The 15348-nt window shown below is 42.5% G+C and overlaps 1 protein-coding gene across 8 annotated transcripts in view; it reads left to right on the plus strand.

Annotated features, from left to right (window-relative positions):
* Positions 1-15348, plus strand: part of CDC14B (cell division cycle 14B) — an 82385-nt gene that overhangs the window by 61500 nt on the left and 5537 nt on the right. For 5 of the 8 annotated variants that reach the window (XR_013346186.1, XM_077817444.1, XM_077817445.1 and 2 more), the window contains one exon: positions 11877-11993. The exons of the other annotated variants lie outside the window; for them this stretch is intronic. Coding sequence is in view for 4 of the 5 variants with exons in the window: in XM_077817444.1 (XP_077673570.1) it covers positions 11877-11993 (117 nt within the window). In the remaining variant the exon portion in view is untranslated. The remainder of the gene's footprint in view (positions 1-11876; positions 11994-15348) is intronic. 8 annotated transcript variants of the gene reach the window in all.

Consider the following 15348-nt stretch of genomic DNA (forward strand, 5'->3'; position numbering starts at 1 on the left):
CCTTGCACTACAGTACAACTGCTGCTCAAATACAGTGTCCACAAGTCTAGAAGGATGTTGATAAATTGGTGATGGTTCAGAGAAGAGTCTTGAGAATGATTAAAGGTTTGGAACACATGTCTTGTAGTGATAAGCTTAAGGAGCTCAATCTATGTAGCTTATCAAGAGAAGGTTAAGGGATGGTTTGTTCACACTATTTAAGTACCTTTTTGGGGAGCAGAAATTTGATAATAGGGGCACTCTTCAATATAGCAGACAAAAGTGTAACAAGAACCAGTGGTTGGAAGAGTTAAAGCTAGACAAATTCAGACTAGAAATAAGATGCAAACTTTTAAGTGAGAATAATTAACCATTGGACCAACTTACCCAGGGTTGTGGTGGATTCTCCAACACTGGCAATTTTCAGATCAAATTGGATGTTTTTCTAAAAGATATGCTCTAGTTCAGCCAGAGCTATTGGACTTAAAGCAGGAGCTGATACTGAGATGTCCTGTGTTATATAGGAGGTCAGACTAGATGTTCAGAAAGGTCCCTTCTGGCCTTAAAAATCTATGAATGTGTGAAATAATGGATGTATATGTAACTGAAAGAATTGTACGGTTTCCTATAGTTAAGCCTTAGACCTAGAAGCAGGATTAAGTTTCTTATGGAGAGTCATCCTAACTTCATAGTGTCATTGAAGAGCATATGTCCTTCAGATAAAATTCATAACCAACAAATGATCAAAATTGCTAACATATTTGCTTTAATGCTTTTTCATATTTGCAGATCTGTATTAACTGCACAAAACGTAAAGTAGGTGTTAAGGTTACACAGTTAAATATAAAAGCTAGGGAAACCAAAAATTAAGATTCCTATAGTAATGTTAATTTGGTCACATTATGCATATTTAGTAATATGTTACATTTAGGTTCCTATCAAATTCACAGCCATGAAAAATGCTTTACGGATTGTGAAATCTGGTCTTTCATGTGCTTTTACCCTATAATACACAAATTTCATGGGGGAGACTAGCGTTTCTCAAATTGAGGATCCTGGGAGTTGGCGGGGAGGGGGGTGTCGCAAGGTTATTTTAGGGGGTTGTGGTATTACCACCCTTACTTCTGCACTACCTTCAGAGCTGGGTGGCCGGGGAGTGGCGGCTGTTGACTGAGGGCCCAGCTCTCTAGGCAGCAGCACAGACGTTAGGGTGACAATACCATACCATGCCATCCTTACTTCTGCGCTGTTGCTGGAGGCAGGTCTGCCTTCAGAGCGGGGCTCCCGGCCAGCAGCCACTGCTCTTCATCTTCCCAGCACTGCTGCCCACAGTAGCAGTGCAGAAGTAAGGGCAGCAATACCACAACCTCCCCTACAATAACCTTGCAACCTCCCTGCAACTCTTTTTTGGGTCAGGATCCCTACAATTACAACATGGTGAAATTTCAGATTTAAATAGCTGAAATCATGAAATTTACCATTTTGAAAATCCTATGATTATGGAACTAGCCAAAATGGACAATGAATTTGGTAGGGCCCTAATTATATTCCTGCTTTCCTAGCTAAATGTGTACCTGAATTTCTGTATGTCTTACATTGTCTAGACCATAAAATATAAAGAACGTTCAATGTAGCAGAGTTAACATTCAATGTGGGAACGTTTACTCAGCTTCCTTAACTTACCCTTGGTGTTGCATTAGCCAACTAGTTTTTCTACTTATAGACTGACAATGCTGGAGATGTTCTAATTTTATTTATATATGGGATGGGGAGATTGCTTTTATGCTGCTTTAAAGTTAATATTTAAGCCCTGCTAAGAGTAAAACAAGTTTCTCTCACTATTTCCTTTCTGTCGACACAAGCAAGAATAAATCCTGTTGTAACATGACTTGGCCATAGAAACGTTTAAGAATGATTATTTTTGTAGGGTAGGCGAGGTCTATTGTTCCAGTTAAGCTTTGAAGTGATTAGTTTGGTGGAGAATGCACTATAGGGTGGGTAGAAAGCTGGCTAGATTGTCGGGCTCAACGGGTAGTGATCAATGGCTCCATGTCTAGTTGGCAGCCGGTGTCAAGTGGAGTGCCCCAGGGGTCAGTCCTGGGGCCGGTTTTGTTCAATATCTTCATAAATGATCTGGAGGATGGTGTGGATTGCACTCTCAGCAAATTTGCGGACGATACTAAACTGGGAGGAGTGGTAGATACGCTGGAGGGGAGGGATAGGATACAGAAGGACCTAGACAAATTGGAGGATTGGGCCAAAAGAAATCTGATGAGGTTCAATAAGGATAAGTGCAGGGTCCTGCACTTAGGACGGAAGAATCCAATGCACCGCTACAGACTAGGGACCGAATGGCTAGGCAGCAGTTCTGCGGAAAAGGACCTAGGGGTGACAGTGGACGAGAAGCTGGATATGAGTCAGCAGTGTGCCCTTGTTGCCAAGAAGGCCAATGGCATTTTGGGATGTATAAGTAGGGGCATAGCGAGCAGATCGAGGGACGTGATCGTCCCCCTCTATTCGACATTGGTGAGGCCTCATCTGGAGTACTGTGTCCAGTTTTGGGCCCCACACTACAAGAAGGATGTGGATAAATTGGAGAGAGTCCAGCGAAGGGCAACAAAAATGATTAGGGGTCTAGAACACATGACTTATGAGGAGAGGCTGAGGGAGCTGGGATTGTTTAGCCTGCAGAAGAGAAGAATGAGGGGGGATTTGATAGCTGCTTTCAACTACCTGAAAGGGGGTTCCAAAGAGGATGGCTCTAGACTGTTCTCAATGGTAGCAGATGACAGAACGAGGAGTAATGGCCTCAAGTTGCAGTGGGGGAGGTTTAGATTGGATATTAGGAAAAACTTTTTCACTAAGAGGGTGGTGAAACACTGGAATGCGTTGCCTAGGGAGGTGGTGGAATCTCCTTCCTTGGAAGTTTTTAAGGTCAGGCTTGACAAAGCCCTGGCTGGGATGATTTAACTGGGAATTGGTCCTGCTTCGAGCAGGGGGTTGGACTAGATGACCTTCAGGGGTCCCTTCCAACCCTGATATTCTATGATTCTATGATTCTATGAGAGGGAATGCTAGCATTCTTTGCTGTTAGTATTGTTTGCTTGGAGACAACTTTCTTGCCGAACTGAATTAACAAAGTGTCAGCAGATCAGTTCACATTGTAATGATTGTACCAAAGCAGTGAAAAGACACCACTGATATTTAATATGAAAGCTTAGAATTTACATAATGTTTGATAATGCAATATAAATTACAGAGAGCTTACATTTTTTGGAATCTGCAGGTTTTTTTACTTCGTTACTTCCTTTTTTTTTTTTTTTAAACTCCAGAACTGTCTGGGCCATTTTCTTCCATTACTTTATGTATGGTTATGAGTTGTCATTGTGAATGTTTGCTTTGGTATTAATAGAGTAGTCCGTGTTAATTTCATTCCTCTCCCTTGTATGGTTCTGTGGGTAAAGTGGCTGCGTTCAACTTGGTGTGGTCTCCAGGCACCTGTCTAATTCCTAAATCAAAGTTTGGAGATAAAATATCTGCCCTGGAAATTTTTTTTAAAAAACTGTATGTCAGTGCTAAGATGTTGCTAACTGACCAGCATTTCTGGTGCCAGCACAAGGGTCAGTCCCTGAGGCAGTGTATAGATTGTATGGCTTTCGCTTTCCACTGCACCCAAAGATCCAGAAAAGAGAGGATGCTGAAGCATCCATCATCTATCAATGGAGAAGGCTATGAGGCAAATAATCCTGCATCTGCAGAGGAACCATTCTGAGCATGGAACCTCAGTGAGATCTGGCGGTGGCTCCAAAGTAGGGGCAGACTGGATCTTTGACCTAACAACCCCCAAGAACGCAATGAAGGGTAACTGGAGCTGGATGCTTCTCCGTTTTTGACACTTAAGAGTTTTTCGTTTTCACTATGACATTTCCTTTCGGTCCTATTTACAGAAGTCTTGCAGAGAGGGTTCTGGGGGCAAGTGTACAAAGATTAAGGGAGTAAGCCTGATGCTAATGGACATAGGATGGACGGTATTTCAACTGATGTTTCATGAAGAGGAAATTACCTCAAGTAAATGAGCTTGAAATGAAAGAAAACCAATATCTATTCTATTTTTGAGGAGAAAGTAGTTCTGATTCCTTGATTAATACCTTTTTTCTGGACTGAGGCAAGGTATTTCTGTATGTACTTCCTCCATTATTTTTTTAATATCGAGGGTGCTCATGAAAATTAAATGCTCAAAGATTGAGTAACAGGTAGTACCCATGATTTGTACTCATCAGTTCTGCTACTCAGGTCGGTAAGACATCCAGTTCTTCTTATTATTTCTGAATGAGGAACTGAAATAGAATCAGATTCTGTATCTGGATCATTACACAAAACCTCAATAGTCCATAGAGATTCAAGGCTGGCCGTGCTGTCCTCAGGGCACCTTACTTCTTTCTGTAGTTCCTTGTTAATATGGCTGCTGTAGAACTGAGCTGATAAGACTGCTTCTTGTAGCAACTGCCTCTGAATATGGAGTTGCTTTGCTCAGTTCAGAGTTGATGCATCTCCAACAACACTGTAGGATAGTTCTCTTCCTTTGTCCCTGCCCAGGCATGAATCCCCAAAATGTGATACGTGTTTTCATAGTTACAAATTCACGATGCGCAGGGAGTCAGCCTGATAGGCAGCTGGCCTAGTGGTCCAGCAGTGGTTCCATCATTCTTTCTGGCCTGATCATTCTAGACGGGGCCCTGGCTGAATCATCTGTAGAGGGCCTCAATCCCTCTTGAGGGCATCTTCCACTCCCCTTAAGGTTCTGTCACAGCACAGGTACAGGGGAGCGCAGTGGAAGGACCCAAGGCCCTAGAGGGGCATTACAATATCTGGACCACTCGCTGGTTCATCCCAAGTTATACTCCCACTGACTTCCTTCCTACTAAGCTGTGGCTCCTCTGGGGCACGGTCACAAGCTCAGGGGTATCTGTTTGTCCCACTGACAGAGTAATGTTCCATTCTTCACAGACTGTTGTGGGTTTCTAGCTCCCAAAGTGGGAGAAGAGAGAATCAGGATCCCTGCTCCCAGAGTAGCTTTAGGAATGCTGCAACTGCTGCTCTCACAGCTCCAGGCATCGGTCTGACTTTCTGGTGCAACCTGGTGGACTTTCACCTTGCCCCTGGGCCACCAGGGTCCTTCTAAACTATCCCTCCAACTGGAGCACGCCCTGCAGCTGCTGAGGGGTGAGGCGTACCTCGCCCAGTACTGCTCTGTGCCTTGCCCTGGTTTTAATGTGGGGTTTGTTAAACACCATCACATCATAATAGAACAAATAGAAGGCATAATATACATAGGGGAAGCTCATTAATAATGTTTCAGTGAACAAACAGCAGTGGACTCGTTTTACCTCTTATTTACCTCTTCAGTATAGGAATTTTGCCAGAGTAGTTATGCATACAAAAAGATACATATTTGATCCTTCAGTTGCAGAATGTGGTGTTTTCCTTCAAATTAGTTAAGGAGAAAACTGACTGCTTTGGGCTTATCCACACTAAAATTAATGTATTTGTTATAATCCTCAACCCCTTGTGTGCCCATTGTGGTAGGGAATGTCTTTCAAACTGTTTGTAAAACAGCCAGCACAGTGGGTCCAAAATCCTAAAATGGGCCTCAGGGCGCAATCATAGTTTATTAATATATCTGTCATGGGAGGGACCCTGCTTCAGTACAGTTTTTTCCTCTGGTATGGTGAAAGCATGATTCTTTCTTGCATGTTAGACTTTATATGAATGAGAAAAAGTAGAATGATTAATTATCACTTGTATAATGGCTGTAAAACATGTATCTGTTTTATGGGTTCTTATGGTTTGTTTAGTTAGTGTTTAGGGTTTGATAGTATAGTTCAGGAAAGTGTAGAGAAGAAGAGAGCTGCTTACCTATATCACAGCAGGGGAAAGTGAGGAATGAGGGTTTAATTGTGTGCCTACCACTAGCAAAGTAGTGAGCAATTTATAATTTTTGAAAATCTGTAACAAGAAATTCTTTGAGTGATGGTCCCTATGTATATTCCACTTAAGGTGCACAAGCATTCCATGCTCTGGAGATTGGAAGATTTTTTTGATAGCAGTGATTTTTTTTTTATTGCAGTGATAGCAGGGCCTGCATCTACGCCCCCAATCCCCTGGTGCTCTGAACCAAGGGCATAAGGGGTGAGGTGGGCCAACTGCCCTCTATTTTCTTTCTACCGCCCATGGTCTGAGATTGAACCCCTACTGCAGGGGTGAGCAAACTTTTTGACCCGAGGGCCACATCGGGGTTGCAAAACTGTATTGAGTGCCGGGTAGAGAAGGCCTCCCCAAACAGCCTGGCCCCTGCCCCCTATCCGGCCCCTCCCACTTCCCACCCCCTGACTGCCCCCTTAGAACCCCCAACGTATCCAACCCCCCCTTCTCCTTGTCCCCTGACCGCCCCCTCCCAGGACCCCTGCTCCTAACTGCCCCCGGGACTCCACCCCCTATCCAAACACCCCCACTCCCTGTCCCCTGACTGCCCCGACCCCTATCCACACCCCAGCCCCCTGGGACTCCCACCCCCTATCCAACTGACTTCTGCTCCTCGTCCCCTGACTTCCCTCTCCCGGGACCCCCCCGCCACCACTAACTGCCCCTGGGATCCCAACCCCCCCTGCTCCCTGTCCCCGACTGCCCCCCCCCGCAACTGCTATCCACACCCTCGCCCCCAACAGACCCCCCGGAACTCCCACCCCCCTATCCAACCCTCCCTGTTCCTTGATGTCCCCGACTCCTATCCACACCCCTGCCTCCTGACATGCCCCCTGGGACTCCCACTCCCAACCCTCCCTGTTCCCCGTCCCCTGACTGCCCCCCCCCAGAACCTCCACCCCATCCAACTGCCCTCTGCTCCCTGACTGTCCCCCAGGACTCCCTGCCCCCTTACCATGCTCCTGAGAGCAGCAGGAGCACGCCGCCCAGCCAGAGCCAGCTGCGCTCCCTGCACTGCCCGGTAGGAGTGGTGGGCTGGGAGCTCAGGGGCTGGGCAGAACGGTCCCGCGGGCCTGATGTGGCCCGTAGCCCATAGTTTGCCCACCTCTGCCCTACAGTGTTCGCAGCTTTGCTAGCATTCCTGCTTTAAATTAAAGTTTTTTTCTGTAGATATACCTTTTTCTTGATAGCTAGTTTTAGTGATAGGGTTAGTAGGCATTTGGGGGCTCCCCCGGCCCCGTTTGAGGTACTTAGTATGCCCGAGATCCCTGTTTTCAAGTGCTGCATTGCCTGCCCTCAGTCCTTCCTGGTTAGTGACTTCCACAATGCTTGTTTGTATTGCTTTGGGGAGTCCCACATCCCTTCCAAGTGCAATATTTGTCATTCCTTTCCCCTCCAAATCTGGCAGTCTCAAGAGTTCTCACACAGAAGATTTGTGACTGAATGCTTGATAACATCCCAGTCCTATCCTAGGGCATCGGTCCTGGAATCTCAGGACTCGTAGTCCTCCAGCAAGCTTGAGACCAGGACAGAGACTCCACCGATGGTACTGAGATGCAAGATTAGCCCCATGAGAGGCTCCAGAAATCCTTTTGATGGGATCCTTGAGAGCTGTAAACCAGTTCTCCTGTCACTCAGGCTCCATTTGGTGGCTACTTAACCTGTTTCTTTCAGGTGTGGCATCAGATTATGTCGGACAGATGGTTCTAGAGACTAACACCGGCAAATGCTATACAAAATTTCTGTCAATTCCTACCTCAAAACCCCCTTTTCCATCCTTCTTCATGGATCCCTCTCACAAGAGGACTCTTAGCTGGAGCTGGGAGTCTACCTCTTGACTATGTGCTATAGAACTGGTCCATCCACAGCACGAGGGAAGGGCTGCTATTCAAGATACTTCCTCATACCCAAGAAGCAGGGAGGCTGGAGACCCATTCTGGATCGAAAACAACTGAATATCTTCATCTGCTGATCAAGATTCAGAATGGTCACCCTGGCCTCTATAATCCCCTCTCTAAACAAAGATAACTGATTTGCAACTCTAGATTTGAAGAATGCCTATTTGTACATAGATGTTCACCCAGCACACAGGAGGTTGCTTCGCTTTATGGTGAGCCTAGATCACTACCAGTACAGAAAGCTTTCATTCCCTTTCTTGATCGCCCAAGGGTTTTCATGAAGGCACTATCTGCGGTGACACCATATCTGCGTCACCAAGGCACCCCAGTATTTCCCTACCTCAACAACTGGCTGCTCATAAATCAGTTATACTGGGAAGGAGGTATAGTTGGTGGCTCTATCCCTACTTATCTTCCTTCAATCCTCATAGCTCTAAGGAAACCTAGAAATGTCCACTTTAGTTTCTGTGCAAACTATAGACTTTTACTGGAGCAATTTTTGGATTTGATAACAGCCAAAGCATACTTACCCCAGGACGGATTGCAAGCAAGCTCTGAGGGACCGCATCGCGCAGCTATGGCTGAGCCCTCAGACAACAGTGCAGTCCTGCCTGGTCCTCCTACGCCATATGGTGTCCTTTGTGATATCCTTCACAAGATTCCATCTGTGGAATCATCAGGTGTGGTTGCAAACAGTTTATGCTCTGAGTAGAGACAAGCTGGGCAAGCAAGCTTCAGTTCCTCACAGTGTTTTCAAGATCTTTGGCCTGGTGGGAAAAGAGAAGCTGTGTGTGTAATGGTTACCTTTGTTCACCTCCACCCATGAAGAAATTAATTGCAGATGCCTCCCTATTGGGCTATGGAGTGCATCTGAATGAACAGGTGGCTCAAGGTTCTTGGACTTGGCAAGATTCAAGCTTCATATGTGTCTCCTCCAATTGCAAGCAGTACTCAAAGCCTACAGAAGGCTTCTGCCTTTCATCCATGCCCTACATATTCAGTATGTTGGGCAATATGACTACAGTATAGTACATGAACAAACATGAAGGAGAGCAGTCCACCACTCTTTGCATGAAGGTGATCAAGCTCTTGAATTGGTATATCTGACACCAGATCACTCTCTTGGCAGTGCACCTTCCAGGAGTAATGAACACTTTGGCAGACAGCCTCAGCAGGCAGTTCCAGAGACCAGGAGTGAAAATTTCACAGCTCAGTGATACAGAACATTTTCTGACAGTGGGGATTCCTGTTGTGGGTCATCTTTTTGTACCAAGAAAACTAGAAATGCCCAGTCTAGTGTTCCCAGGCAGCTCAGGGTTACAATTCCTGAGAGGAGGCATTCCTAGTAAAATGATCAGAGCCACTAATGTATGCTTTGCCACCCATTCCCCTCTTACCTCAAGCTGGAGGAAAATCAAGCAGGAAAAAAACATTGGCTAATCCTTGTGGCACCCTGGTGGCTGAGGCAGTTTTGCTTCACCAGCATCCTTCAGATGGCTTCCTCTCCAGCTGTTTCTGAACCAGCTGATTTAGAAGAAAGGCAACACCACCCATCCAAATCCAGCATCCCTCAGTCTAAGCCTGGTATTTGGATGGATGATGAGCTTAGAGAGGTCAAGTTCAGAGGCAGAACAATCCATTCTCAATAATAGCAGGGAAGTCTCTGTGATGAAATGGAAGAAACTGTCTATCTGATGTCTGCATCCTCAGATACCTCCAAAGGGCTCAGAGATCCGTACCATTCTGGACTACTTCCTTTTACATTAAAGATGTCTGATTTATTGCTCAGCTCACTGAAAGTGCATTTGGCAATGATTAAAGCCTTCCATTCTGTAGTGGAAAACTGTTTTGGTCTTTGTCTACGGTGAGGTTTTCAAAAGGCCTTGATAGAACCTTTCCTCCTAGTACTGAAACCTATACTGATTTGAGTCTTCAGTCTCTCATTGTCAGCACTCATTAATCCTCCTTTTGAACCTGTAGTTTCCTGCTCCCTTCATCTGTCTTTTGAAGGTGTCCTTTCTGACCACAGTCACCTCCGTCAGAAGAGTAGGTGACTTTGGATTCCTTATGGCAGACTCTCTCTACACAGTCTTCCAGAAGTATAATGTTTCTTTGATGTTACACCCTAAGTTCATTCCAAAAGTTTCCTTCAAATTCCACTTTAAATTAGGTCATATACCTTCCTGTTTTCTACCCAAAACCTCACACCACCAGAAAAGACAGGAAGCTCCATTCTTTAGATGTCTGTTGAGCCTTGGCTTTCTACCTGCAAGACACAATCCTTCAGGACATCTCTGAGACTGTTTCCTTCACTGAATAGATGAAAGGAGAAGTAATTTCCTCACAGACACTTTACAAATGGATTTCAGGTTGCATCCTGCTTTGCTATGAGTTAATGGTGACACCTCCCCCACAAAGTAAGAGAGCCCACTTGACCAGAATCCAGGCTATCTTAGTAGCTTTTTCTTAAGGATGTTTCCTTTCGGTAGAGCAGCAACATGTGGTTGTGTGTGTATCTTTTTGCGAGATATTATGCCCTGATAAAAGCTTTTTCAGCAGATGCGTCCTGCAATCTGTAGTACATCAGGGTCCTCACACCCTCCTCCTCAATGAGTAGTGCTTTTGAGTCCTCTCAGTTGACCTATCCATAGGGACGATCACTCGAAGAAGAAATTCATATTACTTACCTTACAGTAACTGGAGTTATTTAAGATGTGTGATTCCTATATGTATTCCACTACCTGTCGTCCTTCTCCTCTATTTTGGATCCTTTCCTAAAGTGATTTGTGGTGGTGTAGGAGCTGGAGAGGTGGCCTGTCCATGCTGACCCCTTTAGCCTTGTGTTCAGAGTGCGCAGACACAGACCAATGGACACTACTAATGAAAAATCTTCTGGTCTCAGCCATATCCAATGCATGTGCACCTCAAGTGGACTACATATAGGGACCACACAAAGAACTCAAGTTATTGTAAGGTAAAGTGGTGAGAATGTGTCTCACGCATAACAATGAACTATTTCACTTCATGGACAAATTTGATTTTTATTATAGTTTCAGAATCTAGTTGGTTCTGTGAAGGCAGAGTTCAAATTGAGTTGGAAATGCCTTGCTAAAATGATTTAATTGATGTAATGAGAGGAGAGTCCTTCCTGCTCTTCTGTTATATAATAATTATTATATATTAACTGAGCATCCAAAAGTGTGCTAGGTGCCATGTGGAGTAATTTTTTTTAAGTCTCTCCCATAGTCTAAGCAGAAACATGGTGGGATGTGGCAAGGCAAAACAAAAGAGATAGGGAGAATGGGGGATTGCAAAGGGTACAAGTGACTTGATTTTTAAAGAGTGTTTTGTGCCTGATGCTGCCAATGACTCTATTGGGAGATGCTGGGTGGTCAGCATTTTTGAAAATCATGCCACAAGTGTGGTGTGGTCATTCCGTGTTTTCTAACAGCAAAATACGAGCATTGTCAACTAAAAACTGTCCCTGGTCAATGGTAACCAAGCTTTTTACAGACTGTGTTCCAAATGAATATATTACGGGTTGGAGATTTGGACTCTGATCTTCAGGAGCTGTTGAGAGTTGTGATTCCTTTTGCATCAGTCGAGATGTTATTTGTAGGAAAATAATGTTTGTTTCTCTATCAGGCTCTTCATGTTGCTCTTTTTTTCAGTACAAAACACTTAAAATAACAGCTTTTTGTTCACTTCATTTCTACCTTCTCCTTTCCTCCCAAAAAGGTAATAATGCTAAAAGAAAAGCACTTTACTTATTTTATATTCAATAAGATTGTCAAAGTAAACATAAACTAGTAATACTGCAAGAATTAACTTAATTACTAACAAAGCATTACCAAGGGGAAGTTGTATACCTGAGTCTGCAAAGAACCCTTATTCAAGAATTATTTCTGGGATATATATACTGATATATCTGTACTTTGTGCTACAATATTTTATCCTCATCAGTTTTTTCTGGAAAACTTTCAGGTTATATAATTGTCTTTTTCCTACTCTTTTCAGAGTAATTCTACAGTCCAGTGTTCAGAAAAGTAAAACGTCTGAACCTAGCATTTCTGGCAGTACAGACATTAATAAAAGAACTACCAGGTCTGCTGCAAGAAAAAGCAGTTTAAAAAGGTGAGAGTTACTCTTTTGAGCTGGCATGTCCATTACTGGTGATGGACTTTGTCTGAGGGAATATTTGCCTCCTAGTGACAAGGAATTAATTAAAATATTTTAAAATGTATCATGTAATGAGACTGTCTGAAGCTTTGAATCTCTTGTGTCATACAATTCTGAGTGAATTCTGGAAACTGGGAGACTTGTATTGTGGTTATTATGTATGATTTAAGGATTACTGAATTTAGGAGTTTGCTGACTTAATAGTTCCCATCACAATATCTACAGGTATTATGAAGAAACCTCTCCAGAAACAAAGGATTCAGAATTTAAAGTAGATGGTCTGCTCTACAAACTCATGGGGAATTAAAAACTTGGATGGTTTAGAACAAGAGTGTGAGTGCCTTCTTGTGTGTAAGCACATGGGTACAAAGTATATTTACTTCTGGTAGCTACCACATGAGTTCTTGTGTCCATCCATGTCTAAAGCCAGTATGCAGACTTAGACCCTCTCAAGTTGTGCTGGAAATGAGCATGAGGTTCTAGCTCAGATCTGTAGGTTACACAACCATTAATTAGCGGAATTCAAAGCCATCAGTATGTTTTTTTCCTAGTGCTGTCCTCTTTCACATTCACAGATATCAGTACACTGTGGAAGAGAGATACCAAATGTATATTTATCTTTTTTGGGAGTGAAACTGCCAAGAGGGCTTGCAACTTTCAGTTTGAAAACAAAAGATCTAAGCAAATTAAATCCAAATCACATATAATCTGTGGTTTATATGTCAACAGCAGTTTCAAATAGTTTTTGATTCGTGAAAGTGACAATTTTTTGTCTTGTGCTTGTGAATATCTTTTAATTCGTCTATCAGTAAATGTTGAAGAGAAGAGCCTTGTTTTGTTGAGAGGAGTGAATCATTAGACTTGCAACTAGGATTTATGAGTTGGTGTTTATATGCCATAAATACAAACTTTGTATGTGGTATTGTTCCATAGAATTTCCTTTTCTCTTCTCTCCCTTCTGCCCTCATCCTTAAAGGGATATGCAAACTATTTTTAAAATAACAAACCAAATTAATCCTCTGATGGTTGTAAAAGATGGAAACACTGTATCAAATAATCTGCAGGACACTTCTAATGTAACATTGAGAGAATTTTCAGGGTATTATATACTATTTGATTCATATTAACAAATAGTTAAAAGCTAAAAACAACTTTTTTTAACCTTACCTTAAATGCTAGTTTTATGAAACACTATATTTAGTTTTTGTATAATTGTTTGGTTTGATTAGGTCTCCTTGACTGCATTGTTTTTATCAGTACTGAATTCTGTCCATGCTGACCTCTTTGGTTCTGGCTACTTCTTATATTCTTCATGCCTCTTCTGTTTTTGAGCCTCTTAGCTCTGTAGCTATTTGTCCATTCAGTGACATACCTCTTCAGTTCCTGGAAAGCATCCTTATGAGTAGATCCTCCCTCCTAGAGAACAGCAGGCATTCCCCACTTCTTTCTTTTTATTTGTCACAATGAAAAAGACCTTCTGATAAATTATTCTATGAAGAAGTGCTGCCACTTTGGAGATATCTTTTACAAACCTGGCAAGTTGCCTTCTGACTCTGAGGAAAGACTCAGAGTGCTCTTACAGATGAGGGTTTCTTCAGTTAATAAGAGCACTAGCTTTGTAGAGTATTTGTAATTTGGCTTTCTGACACTGCTTCTGAAACTTCTGCCCCAGATTTTTCACTTTAAACAGTATCAGATCATGTTTCTGATACTTAATGTTGAGACCATACTGCTTCAATCAGTTAATGACTAGATCCTGCCATTCAAGATATCTCAAAGCAAAATAGTGCCGTCCGGTAGTGTCGCAATTCTGGAGCTCTTAGGCATTTTTCCATCAAAAAAGGTTGCTTGGTTGTAGTTCATATACGCATCATGTGATTAAATGTATGCCCTCTCATGGGCATTATAAAGAATATCCTCCCTGTGATATAGATGTGTTTTTATTGACCTGTAGCCTCTGGAGAAATCTTATATGGTGCTTGTCTATCACAGAATGAGATGGCTTTTGCAGCTCTCCATTTGGTAAAGGATATGCACATCAAATGGGTGACATCATGGAGCTTCCATTAGTGTATTCAAAACAAAACAAAAACTGGCTTTCCCATCCTTTTTGCCTGAAGTTTATTCAACTTTGTCTTAAAAAAAAAAAAAAAAAAAAAAAAAAGTGGGTCACCCAAACTGACTGCATTATTCCAATTAAAGCCTAATAAATGGAGAGTAGAGGAGAACAATTCTGACTTCTATTAATACTGTAGCTGTTAATCTAACTTAACATGTCTTTTGTAACACACTATTATTTAATCCTACGTAAACTTTATCATCCAATATAAACCCTTTGATTCTTTGGACATCACTGCCTAGCCAGTATTCTTTTATTTGGTGTCTGTATATTTTAATAGCTTTCCTATATGGCTACTGTTTCAATTTTTTTCATTGAATCTCATTTTATTTATAGGTATTGCACTGATTTCTTCAGCTTTCACAGTTTTGCTGTAGCTGAATCACAGTCTATGATCAAAAATTCATTCTTAGCATTATATCCTCAGATTTGAGTCTTTCCTCATCCTTCAGATTGTGAAGAAAGTGTTAAGTAGTTGGTCCAGAATGACTCATCTCCCAGTAAAACATTTTATAATTACAATATTTATTTCAAGTTTTCTGATGAGATTTATGAAGGTATCTCATGATTGTTCAATCAAACCAATGTGTACAATATTCGTGCCTTTTCCTTCAGGTGACACTATATGTCTACCAGTGTCAATGCCTGGTTGTCCAGAAGGAGAGGGGGTATTACTACATTAACATGGCACTTTGTTTGTAGTGTGGATGGGAGAATGTAATGGGACTGCATGGGATTCATGTAACAGCCTAGGGTCATGATCTGCTCTGTGACCTTAGGTTAACTGACTTGGCCAATTGGCACCTCACTTTCCCCATCACTGTTGTAGATTGGTCCATAAGTGATAGATCAGAGTTCACATTTTACAGTGTGCATTTATCAGATCATTTTATGGTGAAATTTTATCCTCTTCTCTCTCTCTTCCTTCCAAAATGCAGACACTCCTTAAATTCTTATTGTTAATCTGTTTAATTGGACGGACCATTTACAGTAGAGGCAACATTTAATAATTATCCCATCTTGAAACAAAAAAACTGAAATAATCCTAATACTGAGCATTTAAACTGCTTTTCCTCTTTTGAACTCAAAGTGCTTTACAGAGGTGGATACAGCATGTGTTAGTATCACCACTTTACAGAAGGCACACAGCAAGGCAGTGACTGAGCCAGGAAAAGGACCCCCATCTCCCAA

This window comes from Eretmochelys imbricata, chromosome 5, assembly GCF_965152235.1.
Source record: "Eretmochelys imbricata isolate rEreImb1 chromosome 5, rEreImb1.hap1, whole genome shotgun sequence".
NCBI classification, from domain to species: Eukaryota; Metazoa; Chordata; order Testudines; family Cheloniidae; genus Eretmochelys; species Eretmochelys imbricata.